The sequence below is a fragment of the Crinia signifera genome, chromosome 2 (genome assembly GCF_055691185.1).
Source record: "Crinia signifera chromosome 2, ASM5569118v1, whole genome shotgun sequence".
NCBI lineage: Eukaryota > Metazoa > Chordata > Amphibia > Anura > Myobatrachidae > Crinia > Crinia signifera.
Genome location: NC_139218.1, coordinates 46,544,548 through 46,561,205, shown reverse-complemented (window position 1 = coordinate 46,561,205; position 16,658 = coordinate 46,544,548). Strand labels below are relative to the sequence as shown.

The 16,658-nt window shown below is 45.8% G+C and overlaps 1 protein-coding gene across 1 annotated transcript in view; it reads left to right on the top strand.

Moving 5' to 3' along the window:
* Positions 1 to 1,984: 1,984 nt before the first annotated feature.
* The window catches only part of GABRR3 (gamma-aminobutyric acid type A receptor subunit rho3), a 39,278-nt gene continuing 24,604 nt past the window's right edge, over positions 1,985 to 16,658 (top strand). Inside the window, exons 1-3 of the mRNA XM_083171959.1 lie at positions 1,985 to 2,538; positions 9,367 to 9,467; positions 14,103 to 14,170. Of these exons, the coding sequence (XP_083028085.1) occupies positions 2,363 to 2,538; positions 9,367 to 9,467; positions 14,103 to 14,170 (345 nt within the window). The 5' untranslated portion in view covers positions 1,985 to 2,362. The remainder of the gene's footprint in view (positions 2,539 to 9,366; positions 9,468 to 14,102; positions 14,171 to 16,658) is intronic.

Genomic DNA, 16,658 nt, shown 5'->3' with positions numbered 1-16,658 from the left:
TAAGCTCACCACCTATTCTATTCCCCCTCTATGGGGGTCGTGGACCCCCATGAGGGAGAATAGCCGGTGGCCATCGGGAACCCATCTGTCGATGTCGGGTAAATGACTGTCGGGATCCCGACTGTTGGGACGCTGTCCGGCACCCGCTATATCTCCATCACTAATCACAATCAACTATGAACTATGAAACCCCAGGATTTTTTCCCTTTCATGAGCACCGAAGCAATTGCTGCCTAAACAGTATGAGGAGGAGGTGCAGGCTGCAGCGCAGAACAACCTTCTGTGGGCCTAGTCTGGCTGGCAGCACTGAGTGGACCTGCTACAGGCTACTCCTGCTGTATCATTGTTAGTTCAGGGGCCTCTGAGCAAATTTTCCACTTAGTGGCTTTTAATGAGACCTAATATGTCTGAGGGTCATCAAAGCCAGAGGAGATACTACAGGGAGCCAGGGTCCAAGGTCAGGAGCCGGGAAAAGCATTGACCTCATTAGTAAGTGAGAGGCGTAATCAATATGGAGCAATGACCTATGGGTAGAAAGACAAGAACAGAGTCAGACTCTCTGCTGAGTAGATTTCCACAACTAAATGTCAGACTCTGACCATAAGTGCACCGCTGCTCGGGAGAAAGGAACGCTCACAGGGAGGCAATGTTCTATTTCACGGGTCACAGAGAGCATGCATTTCATTGTATCTCATCGACGCCCTCATGAAAATACTGATGGGAAAGAAGAAACCGTAACAAAATTTTTAAGGAGTTGTTCTAATTTCCATTGCTTTATGGTTTGTTAGCTTGTGGGTCAGGGTCCAAAACAGGTGCATGTGCCATTATTACTACTAGGAAGCTCATTGGTTATAGGGGAAGAAATCGTATGGAAGAAAATCTGCTGTTGGAATGTTGCTTAATTATTCCACTAAAAAAGAAGGCAAAAATCATTTTGTTTTATTTTTAGCTCAAAAACCATCAAACATTAAAAAATTGGTTTTGACATCACCTGACCTGTCCCTGACCACTCAGCAGTCAGTCACCACCTCAATGTCCTATGGGTCTGTGTTCAGGGTTGGACTGGCCACAGTGGTACAGGGGAAACCACCGATTGGCCCCACAGCCTTTTGTCCCACCTCCTTCTCTAAGGATTAAATCCCAAACAGCGATCAGTATATAGTGCTAATTTGGTGAGTTTGGATTACAGATGTGCAGCAAAGTGAGGCAGGGGAGACAGTGCCTCAGCTGTCATAGGGGCCCATCTATGACAGATCACCGATCAATGCGATCTGGGTTGGATATTACCGCCCAGGATCGCATTGCAATATGAGACCCTATCGGTGCCATGAATGAAACCCCCCCCCCATAACAGTACTGATTGGGAAGTAAAAATGTGCAACAACCCTAAAATATTGCAGCACATTCATTGGATAAAAACTTTAAACGAAAATTGTACAGATTTTAGATTTTTGAAGAGGCGTTTGGATTTGCCACTTCAAGCAAACTCGATAACTCAGGGGAAGATTTATTAAGCTCGGTGAAGTGTTAAAGTGTCTGGATTTTATCACCGGCCAATCAGCTCCAACCTGTCATTTTTCAAACCGAGCCTGTAACTTCACAGGTAGGAGATGATTGGCCGGTGATAAAAAACAAGACAGTTTATCACTTCACTGAGCTTAATAAATCTGCCCCTCGGTCAGGTAGTTAGGCAGTTATTGCAAAGCCAATAAAGACGTATCGATTGCCGGCTTTACCAGCCGTTGTCTGCATGGCACACTCCTATGCACAGCACCAGATGATCTCATACAACAGCACAGACTGAAGCAGACTCGCATTGTTCCATATCTATTTTCAGCAAAGCGACTCATTTGAAAAATTAGTCTCAAGATGGATAGCAGAGATTAAAACCATGACCTCTACAAAATAAGACCAGCTTTTCTAGTGTATTGAAGTTTTTTTTTTTTTAATGGTGTGTGTAGGATTAAGGAGATTAAATGGTGACATCACTACTTTTGATGCCGGAGTGTGTTTTAGAATGTATTGTGTGGGTGGTAAGCTCTGCGCTGAGCTTATGTAGGTCCACAAAACGAAGAATCTGGGCCGGATGATGCTCCAATGACCTGAAAATCAGTTTTCTTGTCTAGGTTACCTCACAGCAATTAGGAATTGCTGGTAAGGAGACCAGAGGATGTGTCCCTGTAACTGTGTCAGGGGGAAAAGCCTGGATAGTTTTGTGTCATATTAAGCTGGATACAGCAGGGCCAGCAGCCCCAGGAAATGCTTCACGTAAGAATGGGATAGTGACAGACCTCCAAGGATAAGGAGATGATAGTTATGTGAGATATTGGGGAGACTGCAAGACTGCTGTGCTCTGGAAGAGATGGTTCTTATTATTAAATTGCTTCTACTGTCGAGTCTGTGGCCAGGGGCTGTCCTCAATGGCTTCCATCCGCAAAGGCAGAATGAGCAACATCACCACCACCATCATCATCACCACCACCCCAAGGAAGAGGAGATTCACCCAGTGCCCATGAGAGATAGTCGGAAGAACACAAGGTAAGAGGGAGTTTTTCTGGTCATTTTTTGGGGATCCGCTAATACAGTGGTTTTCAATTTGTCCTCAAGTACCCCAACTGGACATGTTTTCTGGATCTCTTTAATAGTGCACAGGTGAGTCAGTTTTGAGATAGTAACTCACCTGTTTCCATAGGTATGAAAACATGACGGGATACTGGAGGACTGCTCTAGTCTAATGCAGCGATTCTCATATCCAGTGCTCAGGACACACTAACAGTGCATGTTTTTCCTATCTCCTTTCTGGAGCACAGCTGTATTCATTGCTGACTGACATATAGTATAAGATCCCCAGGTGGTTATAAATATTTTAATTGAGATTACGTGAGAAGACCTTGAAAATAGGCACTTTTATACCCCATGTACACTGCAACCTGAGGAATAACCCATACTTGCCTACCTGACCCTCTCCATGAGAGAGAAAATGCTCTGTTCCTGGACTTCCCTGGTACTGTATGATTGCCATCACCTGTGGTGAAACACCTTTCTTATCAATTACCTAGCTCCCCACAGGTGATGGCAATCCTACATTACCAGGGAAGTCCAGGTACAGAGCATTGTCTCCCTCATAGAGAGGGTCAGGTAATATAACCGAATCTATGAACCTGCAAATACCTTGGTCTCAGTTCCCTGATCCTGGTCGGGTGCAGGTACCCGGGACTTATAGTGTGTACACACACACGGTACAATATGCCTCCCGATATTGACGATATAGTCAACATCGTGTCGGCATTGCAGGCAGATTGCAAGGGTTTTAACCCTTGCAATCTGCTTGTGATCCCCATGCGCGTGCACGTATCGCAAGGCAGATAGTCTTGGCTGCCTTGACTATGTAGTGCAGATCTGCACTATATAGTCAAAATTGTGCCATTACATGCATGCTGTGCGATGCGAGTCCCAATGCGACCTGATCGCATCGGGACTCGCATAGCACGTCATATCCTGCGGTGTGTGCACACCGTTAGTTCTGGGTTGTTTGTGTTAAAGCTGACCAAAATCCTGCATTTTGCGCATTCACATGCAAAAACCTGTGACTTTGAAGCCAGTGAATAAGGGGTATACATGTATCCCAATGATTGGATCTGAGAAGCACTGCTCTAATATTGTAAAAATGACATGAGCATGATGCATTAAAACTGGATTATCCACATTCATCAGTAGCAGCTTAACGAGCCACCAAATGTGATAAATTGCCTTTTATGAAAGAGCTGCTAATGAGATTCACAGCTAGAAAGGTAAATGTTTGACAGCTGATTGGGACAAAAAGTATTTGCAGCAGTTAGAAGAGTTTAGTGTCCCTCTATCTAGATTCCTACAAAGGGTGTAAGCTCTCACGAGCAGGGCCCTCTCTCCTCATTCTTAGAATATATATAATTATTATAAACATTTCCTTATATAGCGCACACATATTCCGCAACGCTTTACAGAGAATATTTGAACATTCACATCAGTCCCTGCCCCACCGGAGCTTACAATCTATATTCCCTACCACATGTACACGCGCACACATTCATTTTAGGGTTAATTTTGTTGGCAGCCAATAAGCCTACCAGTATATTTTTGGGGGATTGTGGGAGGAAACCTGAGTTTCATGGGCGTGCCCACAAAAACAAAATGGTGTGCCGATGCCTGCTTGGGGAGGTCAACTAAATTCATATGACATCACTGCCCGCCCTGAATTCGAACATACGCAGCCTAGCAAACAGGTCTGAATCAGGCCCATAATAAGGGGGTGCAATGTAGGGTAATATAGTAGAATGTATAATTACCAGGGGTACAGGAGGTGTTTACTTATAATTTAGGACCTTATTCAGATCCATTCGGTCCTCCGTGCGGTCACACGGAGGACCAATGTTGAGCTTGTGCGCATGTGCAGACGCAGGGTGCGTGTACCCACGGCGAACGCTTGGTTTGCCGGGTGCATGCAGCCTACACAGCGAGTGGGGGGCGGAGAAAGGCGGGGGGGGGGCTCGCCAACTCCATTAGCATATGGGAACGCCCAGTGGGCGTTCTCAGGCTAATGAGGCTGTGACGGACATGCAGGGGGCGGGCAGCTGACATCACCAGACAGGGCGTCCTCGCACAGGGCACCCGCAGTTTAGAGTCACTATATAGGTGTCTCTGAACTGCGAGTGCTGGAGAAATCATTCGATGGTCAGCGAACATCGAATGATTACTCCCCGCCTGCGAGTGCATAATTCGCAGCCTAGCGAGTCAATCAGAATAAGGTCCCTAGAGTAGCCATATAGTTATTTCTCTATGAATAATGCCTATACGCACACACACACACACACATCCAATGTCTCTCTACCACAACCCTTTAATTCCACATCATCTCTTTCAGCCCTCTGTATAAGGCGTGCCAGCCTGTGCCTAATGCTTTGGAAGGAATAATCTATAAGAAGACCAATATACATATTTTTCAGTCATGTATTTTCCATATGAACTGCATATATCTTTATTTCATAGTTGATCATAGGCAATACCAGGCCAGAATTCATAAATAGACAAACAAGACATGTAAAGCAGGGTAAGGTACCAACGTTGGTGTGAGAGATGTGTAAAATGTCAGCTTACACAATTCCAGGGCCGTAGTCGAGGAATATGAATCACTTCAGTTATTGCCGGCAAATGATCTGAAGTCAATTAATTGAAGTTTAGTTAAATATTGTGCCCCCCCCCCCCCCCCCAAACAAAACAACCAGTCACTGTGAGCGAGGCGGACATCTTTAGTGAATATTTTGTACGTCTCTCACAGCAACGTTGACGCTCAAAAGGTTAAGAGAGGAGGAGGCCTATGTGCTATCTCTGAGTGCCCTCTCCCTTCCACTTGCCAGTACAGCTGCTGAGTAGATTCTGGCATTGGGCTAGAGCCTATTGCACAAGCGCAGGTCTCCTTGAATATGGTGCCCACACCATTTTCCCAGTGATTTCTCTAATGTGCATGTGCAGATCTTTGGGAAAATGGCTGCATCCATTTATGTGTGCTGCGCCGACACCGGAGATGTTAGTATAATGTATGGGTGCAGGGTGTGTGCTGTGTACCGCACAACCTGTGCCCATGACATTACATTTTTCAGAATAAAACTTTTGTGGTACAGAGGAACCCTTGTAAATGCCAAGGGTTTCTCAGTCCCACAAAAGCTGCAGGTGACATCCCCACCCTAGGTGACATCCCCTTACCTTAGAACAGTGGTTCTCAGACTTTCTTGTATATCAACACCTCATATCATTACATCACATACCCCAAATAACCTGGTCAGAAAGAAAGGAGGCCTTCCTAAGAGGACAAAGCCACGGCCAAACATTATGCATAGCCTGTGATGACCCAGCAGTGCTACCAAGACATTTTGCAGGCCCCACTGCTAGAGATTGAGAAAGACTATAACGAAGACCTTAATCATGCACACTCAGGGGAACAGTATGGAGCATATCTCTAACTCCGTATGTGGCCCCGGCTGACCAGTACTCATACCCTGTTGGCTCCCCTGTTACCTCAGAAAGACCTCAGAAGATAGAATTCAGCAGCAAAATAGTACTGCACTGTGTGTGTGGGGGGGGGGGGGGGGGGGAGAGGTAGTTGAGCAAGTAGGTGGTTAGGCCTGCCATCCTCATGGATGCAAAGAGGAATGGAGGCCTGGGCTTGTTGGAGGGGCCCAACAGGGACCTGGGTTAGTTGCATGTTGGTAAGGAAGTGACAGGAGGCTGCAGACTCTTTTCCCAGCCCATCATGTGCTGCTGTGTTCTGGGCTGCAGAGGGTCCAAGGGAGGAAGGAAGACTCCAAAGGAAGATTCACTGGACCACAGCAGATATAGAAGGACCTCCCAATTTGAGGAGCACTCTGGAACCCAATTAAACAATATTTTGTATATGTAACTGATTTGGGCACCTCCCAAAATGACATTTTCCATTTTAGGTAGCGCAATCCTTTAACATTGTGGTATGGTGGTATACCTGTATTGTTTCTGCCGTAATTAAAACAAGAAGCAGCCATCAGGCAAATACAGGAGAAGCATCTCAGACAGATGGTGCCGGCAAGAGCTGGGGACTTTTCAGAAAAGAATCCGCAGTGAAAATGTTATTAACCTACAATTTCCCCCGGTCTCCGGGAGCAGCGGCCCCTCCTCCCCAAAGCTATTTGTCTGTGTTCTATTCCAAAGAAGATTTTAAAGCATTAACAAAAAAGTACATGAGAGAGATTACTCTCCTCGTCCATTTACTCAATAAACAAGGGAATATTTCCACCAGAAATACGAGCGCCTGTGCCTTCGGGGTACTCAGGTGCCGCATGATAAACCTATAGAGGCCTTGTACAGGCAAATCTAGTTAGAAAATATTAAATGTTTTACCTTTCTGACTCCAGATACAGAATGCTATATTGTACAATCTGAAAGCAAACAATTACATATGGAAAATCGCATTGTGCCATTTTCTTTCTTCAGTTTTTTGCTTTGCTTGCAATGTATAGATTGCAAAGTACCACATATATCCAGGGTTGCCGACCCTCCTGGAATTTCCGGGAGTCTCCCGAAAATCGGGACCCCCTCCCGGCCCCCCGGAAGGGTGGGCAACCCTCCCGGATTCAGGGGGGACCCCCACTGTCCCCCGGAAACGCGGCACTAAAATGCCGCAATCCTCGGGTCTCAGAGGAGGGGGCAGAGCTAAAACGGCACAATCGTGTAATTTTAGCCCCACCCCCTCCACGGAGATCCGTGAATTCCCTGCTTTACCAGCATGGGGGTGGGGCTTAGTGATGTCACTCGTAAGCCCCGCCCCCTGAGCGGCTGCTGAAACTCTCCTCTTCGGGCTTCTCCCGGAGAGGAGAATCTTAAAGTCGGCAACCCTGCATATATCACATCATAAAAAATAGAGGAAATATGAGAAAATAATACAGTATAAGACATAGGGGTGGAAATTTACTAAGATGTGAGTTGTATTTCACATGGAATGTTGCTATGGGCAACCAATCAGAAACTACTTCTCATTTTTCTAGCACCTTCTAGAAGATATAAGGCAGGATCTGATTGGTTGCCCATAGCAACATCCCATGTGAAATACAACTCACATCTTAGTAAATTTCCCCAGGGGGTTATTCAGAATTTAAATTGCAGAGCTCTGCGATCAGATAGCGGTCGCCCTGTCAGCGTAAAATCCGCCATGTGCAAGGCTGCAAAAGGCTTGCGAAAATTTCACTCCTCATCGAATGATTTTCCCACTGTTTTCTGAGTGTAACCCAGGGCCTACTTGGCGAGAATCAGGCTGGTCAAAGCCAGAGCTGATGTCCAGTGGTGCAAGTAGGAAAAATGTTTCAGTGGTACTGTGCCGCGCGCCTTCGGAAAAATGGGCATGGTCATGGGCGTGGCAATGGGCATGGTCATATGACACTAGTGGAAGTGGCTACATGACTATTAGATGTCCCCATTTTTCTAACCGATCTACTGTAAAACATGTTAGAAGGCAGCAGATTATAATGAGATAGATCTCACACACACAGCCACATAGGTGGGATTCCCCTAGCCCCCTGAGATGTGGACACACGCCTGCCAATGGGTATTAGCAGTAGCACGGAGCAATGCCCCCCAGCAGCCAGCACCATCACCCCGGACACGGCACTCCCTCCTCACCCTGCATCCTCCTCTTCCATGCACTGAGAACCACAGGCTTCAGCTGTTCCCAGGGATTGTCCCGCTATGCCACAGCTAGCTACCACATTGCATCAGCTAGCTACCACATTGCATCAGGCAATGACTGCGGGGCCCGCGCTCCTCCTCCGTCACCAGCACAAAGCGGTGGGTTCACACCTTCCGGGACACGGCTGCCAATTACAGTACATTGGTTTTTGGCTGTTTTTTTACCTGCGCACTGAGGGCCAGACTCTCTAGGCTTCAAAAGTGATAAAATGGAGAGTGATAAACAGCCAGCCAATCAGCTCCTACCTGCCATGTCACAGACTCTGTTTGAAAAATGTCAGGTAGGAAATGCTTGGCTGGCTGTTTATAACTCTCCTTTTTATCACTTTTGAAGCTTAGGGAATCTGGCCCTTAGGGGGGTATTCAATGTCAGGGGCATGGCTGTCAAGCAAGCTTCCACACTCCCCTGCATGTACTTGCAGGAGAGCGATGTTTTGCGACTGCGCATGCGCATAGTCATTTACGCACATGTGCACAGCTGTGTGCGAGCGGCCATGGTGCAATATATTATTCACCCGGCCCTCACACACAACAGTGAGTGTAAGGGGCGTGGGGAGACGGGCCGGGGATGCGCCCATGGGTGTTCCCATGAAAATGCTAGGTATTCCCATGGAAATCTGGCAGTGACGCGGCTGCCGGGGGCGGGCAGCTGACATCACCGGATGTCAGCTGCCTGTCCTGTTCCTGTACAGAGAACGTGCAAAACTAAGGCACCTGCCTTATGTTTTGCATGCACACTCCAAATCATTCGATGGTCGGCTACACAGAACACGGCGAGGGCAGGCGGCTGGCGTTTAAATCACACGCAGCACTGTAAAAAGTTTGCAGCGTTGCATGTGAACCAGAATAAGGTCCCTTGTCTGCAAGGCCTGTTCTATCACTTGCCTCTGAAATAAGAGAAGTTAGAGGGACAGTGCCCATTCTTGCTTATTCTGCATGGTATTTTTTCTCCAATTTTTTGTCCAATTGATCTCCATGCAAATCTTAGTAAATAGACCTCAAGTTATGGGTTGAAATTAGGATATAGTATGATCACATATATTATAATTATTTTATTATTATTATTTTATTAATATTAACTGAAAGGATAACTAACATGACAATAATCTAATTCTACAGTAAAATGAAGAGAATTGACAGCACTAAAGTTCGCCAGGTCAAGTCGGAACAGCTATTACGCATAGATGACCATGACTTTGCCATGAGACCTGGATTTGGAGGTGAGTCACGTCTTCAAGCAATAGAAAGGTTTTAGTGTCTACAATATATAGGCCAGTATTCAATGCCTCAGATTCGCCGTTTTTTTCAGTGAATCTGGCAATTCGCTGGGTTTACGGCGAATTTTCTGTTAGAAAAAACAATTCTCCCTATTCAAAGGAGGCAATTCGCCACAAATGAACAGCGAATGTCTGCCGATTCGCCGTAAATTATTCTCCACAATTCGCCTGTGATTTTCAATGGGGTTTTTAGTGGAATTCGCCGACAGTGTATTCAATGCTCAAATGGAGAACTGCTTTCTCCATTGATTTTCGCCATGATTCTCCGTTTAGCATTCGTCATCTTTTTTAGGTGAACTGTAATGTGATCTTTTAAATTAAAGCGTGTTTAATTTTTTTTTTGGTGTTAAAAAATCAGAATATTTTTCCTATGAAGGGGCATGCTATTTTTATTCATATACTTGCAGCACATGAATATATTTTTAATATATATATATATTTTTTTTTTTAAACAATATTTTTTTTTTTTTTTTTTACACATTCGCCAGCAGGGGGCCGGGAGCCGGAGCCGCTCATTAATATTCATATATTCACTGAACACTGATCCCGATGATCGGGACCAGTGAGTGCAGCGGCTCCGACCCCAGCAGCACCCTGCAAGCCCTTCTGCTGGGGGTGAGGTGAGGGGAGGGAGGTGAGGGGACGGGAGGGGGGAGAGATATGCGGGGGACAAGCTGACAGGGACGGCTCCAGCAGTAGCAGACCTCTGACTCCGGCAGCCACAGCACGGTGATGTCAGCGCTGGGACTGCTTGAGCCGGAGGCTCTGCTGCTGCTGGACCTGTCCCCAGGCTGTGCGGAGGCTCCCGCCTGCATCAGCGCGCTCCCCCGCCGCGACACCAGTCCCTCCCATCCCCCTGCAGACTCCAGACAGGCATGGAGCATCTGCGCAGGGGGATTCGTCACTCTTCACACTATTCGCTGTCAGGGGCAGCGAGCCCCTGATGCTTTGGGCGGTATTCAATGAGCCTGATTCGCCAGGTTTTTATGGTGAATTTGTGCTGTTTGGCGAATTTCTGACTAAAACGGTGAATCACCCTATTCAATGACCAGTTGGCGAATACATTTGAAGGTTTTGGTCACCATGATTCACCGATCAGCAATCGCTATCTTTTTATGGTGAAGTGGAATGTGAACTTTTAAAATAAAGTGTTCTGTTTTTTACATTTGGTGTCAAGAAATCAGGAATTTTCTTCTGAGGAGGGGCATGCTATTTTTATTCATGTGCTGTAAGCACATGAATATATATTTAATTTTAAAAATAATATTTTTTTTTTTTTTTTTTTTTTACACAGCAGCCAGCAGGTGGCGCCAGAGCGGAGCCGCTCATTACATATTCATATATTCACTGCACGATCATTACGATCCTGTGTAGTGAATATACGCTTGCCTGCTGGGACCCCCGGGGGGGCAGCCTGTGCTGCCTGGCACCCGGGGAGCACACCTAACCCCCCACAAAGGTCTGGGCTAGGCAGAGAGACTACCATCTCTCTGCCTGGCACCGTCCTGAGGCTCCCTGCGGCAATCGCCGCAGGAGCTCATATTCGCCTGTCAGGGGCAGCGAGCCCCTGACACGTTGAATACCGGAGCCCGCTGGCTCCGGAACGTGGCGAATGTGCAGCGAATCCTAAAAAGGATTCGCTGCACCTCGCAGGGTATTCACATTGAATACCGCCCATTGAATAGTGTGGGCTGGCGTCTGGCAGCGAATTGAAGGGGAGTGAAAAATCATGGCGAGCGCACTGCGAATCAAAAACAGGATTCGCTGCCATGCGCTCGCCATGGCATAATAACAATATTTATATTTCTTATGATATGTAACTTATTATTATATTTATTTATTGAAAAAACTACTATTATTTTTTCACTTTTGACGCTGTATTTGGGTAACCTACATCATGCATGTACATTTGCCTTCACTCTTCAGTCCCAGTGTTTAACGTTTCAATAAAAGGACATTACTGTACATGTCAGGCTGTAGAGCCCACACAAACATTTACCCATAATTAGATAAAGGGGACGTGCAAGCCAATTAGTCTGTGCATGCCCAGTAATACGCTACGTGTTATCTGTACTTCACAAATGCGTGGTGAGCATGCACTGTAGATCTTTCTAAAGATCACAGAAGCTGAAGACTAGATACCCAAATACGGGGAACTTGAGCTTCCAGTTAAGGTGCCCAGTTAAGGTGCCCATACACTGCTGCGGCAGTGTTCGGACAACCGATACCCTGCAAGCCGCCAGGATCTTCCCCGCGGCACGGACGCATGCGATCCGTTGTGATGGATCGCATGCGTCCCTGCTTCCCGCCCGCCTCGCCGTCTGGGGGGAGGTCCCAGAATGGGTGGTCGGACGGCCAGCTGGTCCAACCACCTGGTTGGGTCCGATGTGCACAGGACCGCTCATTGGACCCGACTGCATGTCAGGGAAAGGCGATTTGGTCTGATTTAGCAGGCCAATTGGTTGCAATCGGCCGAAATCGGACCAAGTCGCCTCAGTGTATGGGCAACTTTAGACTTTTGAAAAAAGTAAAAAAATATATATATATAGTTTTAAATAAATCACAATAATAATAAAAATTTACATATGATATTAAATAGAAATATTGTTATAATGGCGATACAATGATTGCACCATATTGACAACCTAGGATGGCATTATATTTTAAGCTCAGGATGCACAACAGACTTTGGCACATTACATAAATGGAGAGGCCGCAGGAGGAATCAGTGATTTGTCAGCAGTTACCCCCCCTGTTAAATAGGGACTTTTTATCCCATAAAATAAAATGCTGGAAAAGAGCGGTGTGGTATCATATAAAAACAAGCATAATGTCCACATAAGGATTTCGACTTGGTCATAATGTCTACATTGATCATGTCGGCATTCACTATAAAGACACTGATGAATCGCCAAACCTTAATGTCTACATTCTGACAATGTCAACATTTTACATGTTAACATTGTGAGAATGATAGCATCACAATTGTCGACATTATGAATGAAAGTGTCAGTGCTTTTCCTAGGATGAAGGTTAGGCCTATGATTAGTGGTAGCAATAAAGCTAATTTTGAAGTCAGTATCCGGGCCAATTGTTGGGATTTTTTTTACCCAATTGTTTTTATTTAATCTACAGGCATGTCCAAACTGTGCTCCTCCAGCTGTTGTGAAACTACACATCCCAGCATGCCTTGCCATAGTTTTAGCTTTCCCTAATAGCAAAACTGTGGCAAGGCATGATGGGACTTGTAGTTTCACAACAGCTGGAGGGCTATAGTTTGGACATGCCTGATCTAATAGATCATAAGATGTTTGTAGAGGAGATGCCTACAAACAAGCTGGGTGAAATGTAATAGGATGAGAGATTCAAAAAGTGAGAGATTTGGTAAGATCAAAATCAACTGGTTTTGCAGTGTAAATGATTGCCGGTTTAAAAAAAAGTTATGGAGATTTATTACCAAATCTTTCACTTTCTAAATCTCTCATCCTATTAAATTTCCCCTGAGGTCTCTTAAGACCTGAGCAATCTCTAGGACTAGAAATCAGTGGCACTAGAAAAGGGCCACATTAGGTTATACCAGTGGTTCCTAAACTTTTTAAAATGACGGCACCCTAGAGCAGGCATGTCCAACGTTGGCCCTCCAGATGTTTTGAAACTACACATCCCAGCATGCTTTGCAATAGTTTTAGCATTCTCTAATAGCAAAACTGTGGCAAAGCATGCTGGGATGTGTAGTTTCAAAACATCTGGAGGGCCAACGTTGGACATGCCTGCCCTAGAGCATCAGAATTTTTTTCACGGCACCCCTAGTCCAAAAGTTTCTTATTCTGTAAATTGATTTGTATGTCATACATAGGTTTATTTATGGGTGAGGGCCAGGATTAGCTTCTGTTTGTCCACATATTTTATTATTGGTAGCCCACCAGCAATGTTTTTGCCTTTTACAATGACCATAAATAATTTCAATTGCCTCTAGACCACTAATCCAAGGCACCCCTGCAAGTGTCCCGAAGCACCCCAGGGAGCCTAGGCACACAGTTTGGGAACCACTGGGTTATACAGTAACTATAAACTAGTACTTGTAATAAAATAAAAAGTAATATACAATAAAATGTTGTAGAAGCTATAATATAATCAATAAGGAAATGGTTCTTTATGTCTCCTATACAATGTAATCAGTTAAAGTGCACCAACATGTGTTAATGGTCTTGAACAGTGGTTCCTAAACTGTGTGCCGTGGCTCCCTGGGGTGCCTCGAGACACATGCAGGGGTGCCGCGGCTTGGTGGTCCAGGACAAACTCAAATTATTAATGGTAATTATTTAGGAGCAAAACCAGTGCTGGTGGCTGCCAATCATAGAATGTGTACAAACAGAAGCAAATCCTGCCCTTTACCACATAACTGACCCTAAGAATCGCATATAAACCCAATCTAATTAATTTTTTTGGACCTGGTAGTGCCATGAAAAAAATTCTGATTTTCTAGGGTGCCATGAATCAAAAAAGATTGGGAAACCCTGGTCTAGAACTTATCATTACTATTGCTTTTCACCAAACCAAACTTTTGTTGTTTCTAAGGTTCTGCAATTCCTGTTGGCATCGATGTACAGATAGAAAGTATAGACAGCATCTCAGAAGTCGATATGGTAAGCTACAAATTAAGTATAATCTTGTTTTTTTTTATATGAAAAATGTAATGGTACTTATGTAGTATCTGGGCTGCCGATTTCTAAATCGGGTCGAATCGGGCACATCGCATCGCATGCGACCATCGATGCGATGCGATGCGATGCGATGCGATGACCCGATTTTTCCATAGGAATCAATGTTAAAATGGACTGAGTCCATTTTAACATGGAATTCAATGGGAAAAAGGGGTCCTTTTCATACCCCTACTATCCAAGTGGGCATGGAGTTGGATATAAACCTGTGGCGAGCGTAGCGAGCCACCGAGCCCGAAGCGTAGCGAGCCCCGCGAGGGGACACAGAATACCGGCCCCTCGCGGGGCTCGCTTCGCTCGCCACGCTTCGGGCTCGGTGGCTCGCTACGCTCGCCACAGGTTTATATTCAACTCCATGCCCACTTGGATAGTAGGGGTATGAAAAGGACCCCTTTTTCCCATTGAATTCCATGTTAAAATGGACTCAGTCCATTTTAACATTGATTCCTATGGAAAAATCGGGTCATCGCATCCGATGGTCGCATGCGATGCGATGCGATGCGATATCGCATCGCATCGCATCTGATTGTATGCCTTAACTTAAGGCATACAATCAAAAAATCGGCAGCCCAGATACTACATAAGTACCAATGTAATTATACAAAAACAAAACTACAAGGACAGCAGAATGCCAACTGCCACGCCACTTTCCTTAAAGCTGTAGCTGCATAATATTTGAATCCACCTTTATCTGTATTGGCCAACTGGTGTCCCTTCTCTGCTTTCCACTTTAATTATAGCACTTGCCAAGGATGCTCCTTGTCGCTTCTTCTTGACCATTGTGGTCACAAACTTGCTCTCTATAAGGATAATATCCTCCTCATGATAACAAATCTACACTTGTCCTTATCCCAATCTAAAGTAGTACAGTTCAGCCTACACTCTTATTTTCAAAATTAAACCTGATGAGACTGAGGCGCTGGAGCTGAATGTATCCAAAGTAGACCAACAACATCTGACAAACAACTTTGTAATGAAATGACAGCTTGAAAAAAATGTTTAGGAACTTATCTGACCAAACGGTATTTAATTAGTCAACGTCCCTCAACTAATCAATTCTTTATAAAATAATTTCCGGCCTGCAATAATAATGAAGAAAATACTGCCCAGACTGCTATATATATATATATTCCAAATAAACCCAGTATGAGGGGATGCAGTTCAAATCCCGGCGGTCGGAATCCCGGCATTCAAAATCCTGCCGCCGGAATCCCAACCGCCGAAATCCCGACACTTTCGCCCTCTGTGGGTGTCCACGACACCCATAGAAGGAGAATAAATTAGTGTGCCGAGCGTAGCGAGGCACCGGGCCCGCTGCGTGGGGAGCGCAGTGTGCCCGCAAGGGGGCGATCCACATCCCCCCTTGTCGGGATTTCAGCGGTCATATCAATCCCAGTATGAGTCCCATCTTCTGCCCTCAAAGATTTACGATCATTAATTTCCCACTTTGCTTGGTCTGGAAGACAGCCTAAGGTTCAACGGGGCCAGATTAAGGTTTTGGGGGGCCCTGGACAACAAAATCGTGGTCCCCCCCCCCTAGACGGAGGCAGGTGGTACCTGGGCCAGGGAGCGGGGATCCGGGCATCCATGCAGCGCCGCAGCGTGGTCTGTGCAGCACTGGGGAGGCAGCGGGGTCCCTGCGGCAGATGGACAGTCAGCGGCAGGGTCCCTGCGGTGGATGGGAAGTCAGAGGCAGGGTCCCTGCGGCGGATGGGAACTAGTAGTTCTCAACCGCCGCAGGGACCCCACCGCTGACTGCACAGCCGCCACAGTGACCCCCTGCCTGGCACAAGCTGAAGGGACCCCCTACACGTCTCACGCTGCCCGAACTCGCTGCCTGCCACCCACCCACCACTGCAGTGCTGGTGCAAACCCTTGTTTCCCCATGGTTAATCCGGCTCTGTAACCACTCTAGAGAGGGTGGAGGGTGGATTGTGTCTGTTTTATTTTATCTCCCACCTACAATCCACTTACAGGCTTAATTTGGGTTTAGATTGTATGTCATGATAAGCTAATAGTCATCCTGGACAGATTGGTCTCCTTCTAGTATAACCCAGCTTTCCACCCAGTCTTGGACCCCAAAGCGGTCTCTATCTATTTGTACAGTCAGATAATGATTGACAGTTGCCAGATCCTTTATTAGGGTGCTATCTATGATGGTGCAATTGTGATACTCCTGACATTCTGCCCCCTATTTGGTAATTCTACATTCTAGCAATTGGTGGTTCTTCCTCAAGATATCCATTTGGTGGTTCTTCCTCAAGATATCCATTTGGTGGTTCTACCTTAAGATATCCATTTGGTGGTTCTTCCTCAAGATATCCATTTGGTGGTTCTACCTTAAGATATCCATTTGGTGGTTCTACCTTAATATATCCATTTGGTGGTTCTTCCTCAAGATATCTATTTGGTG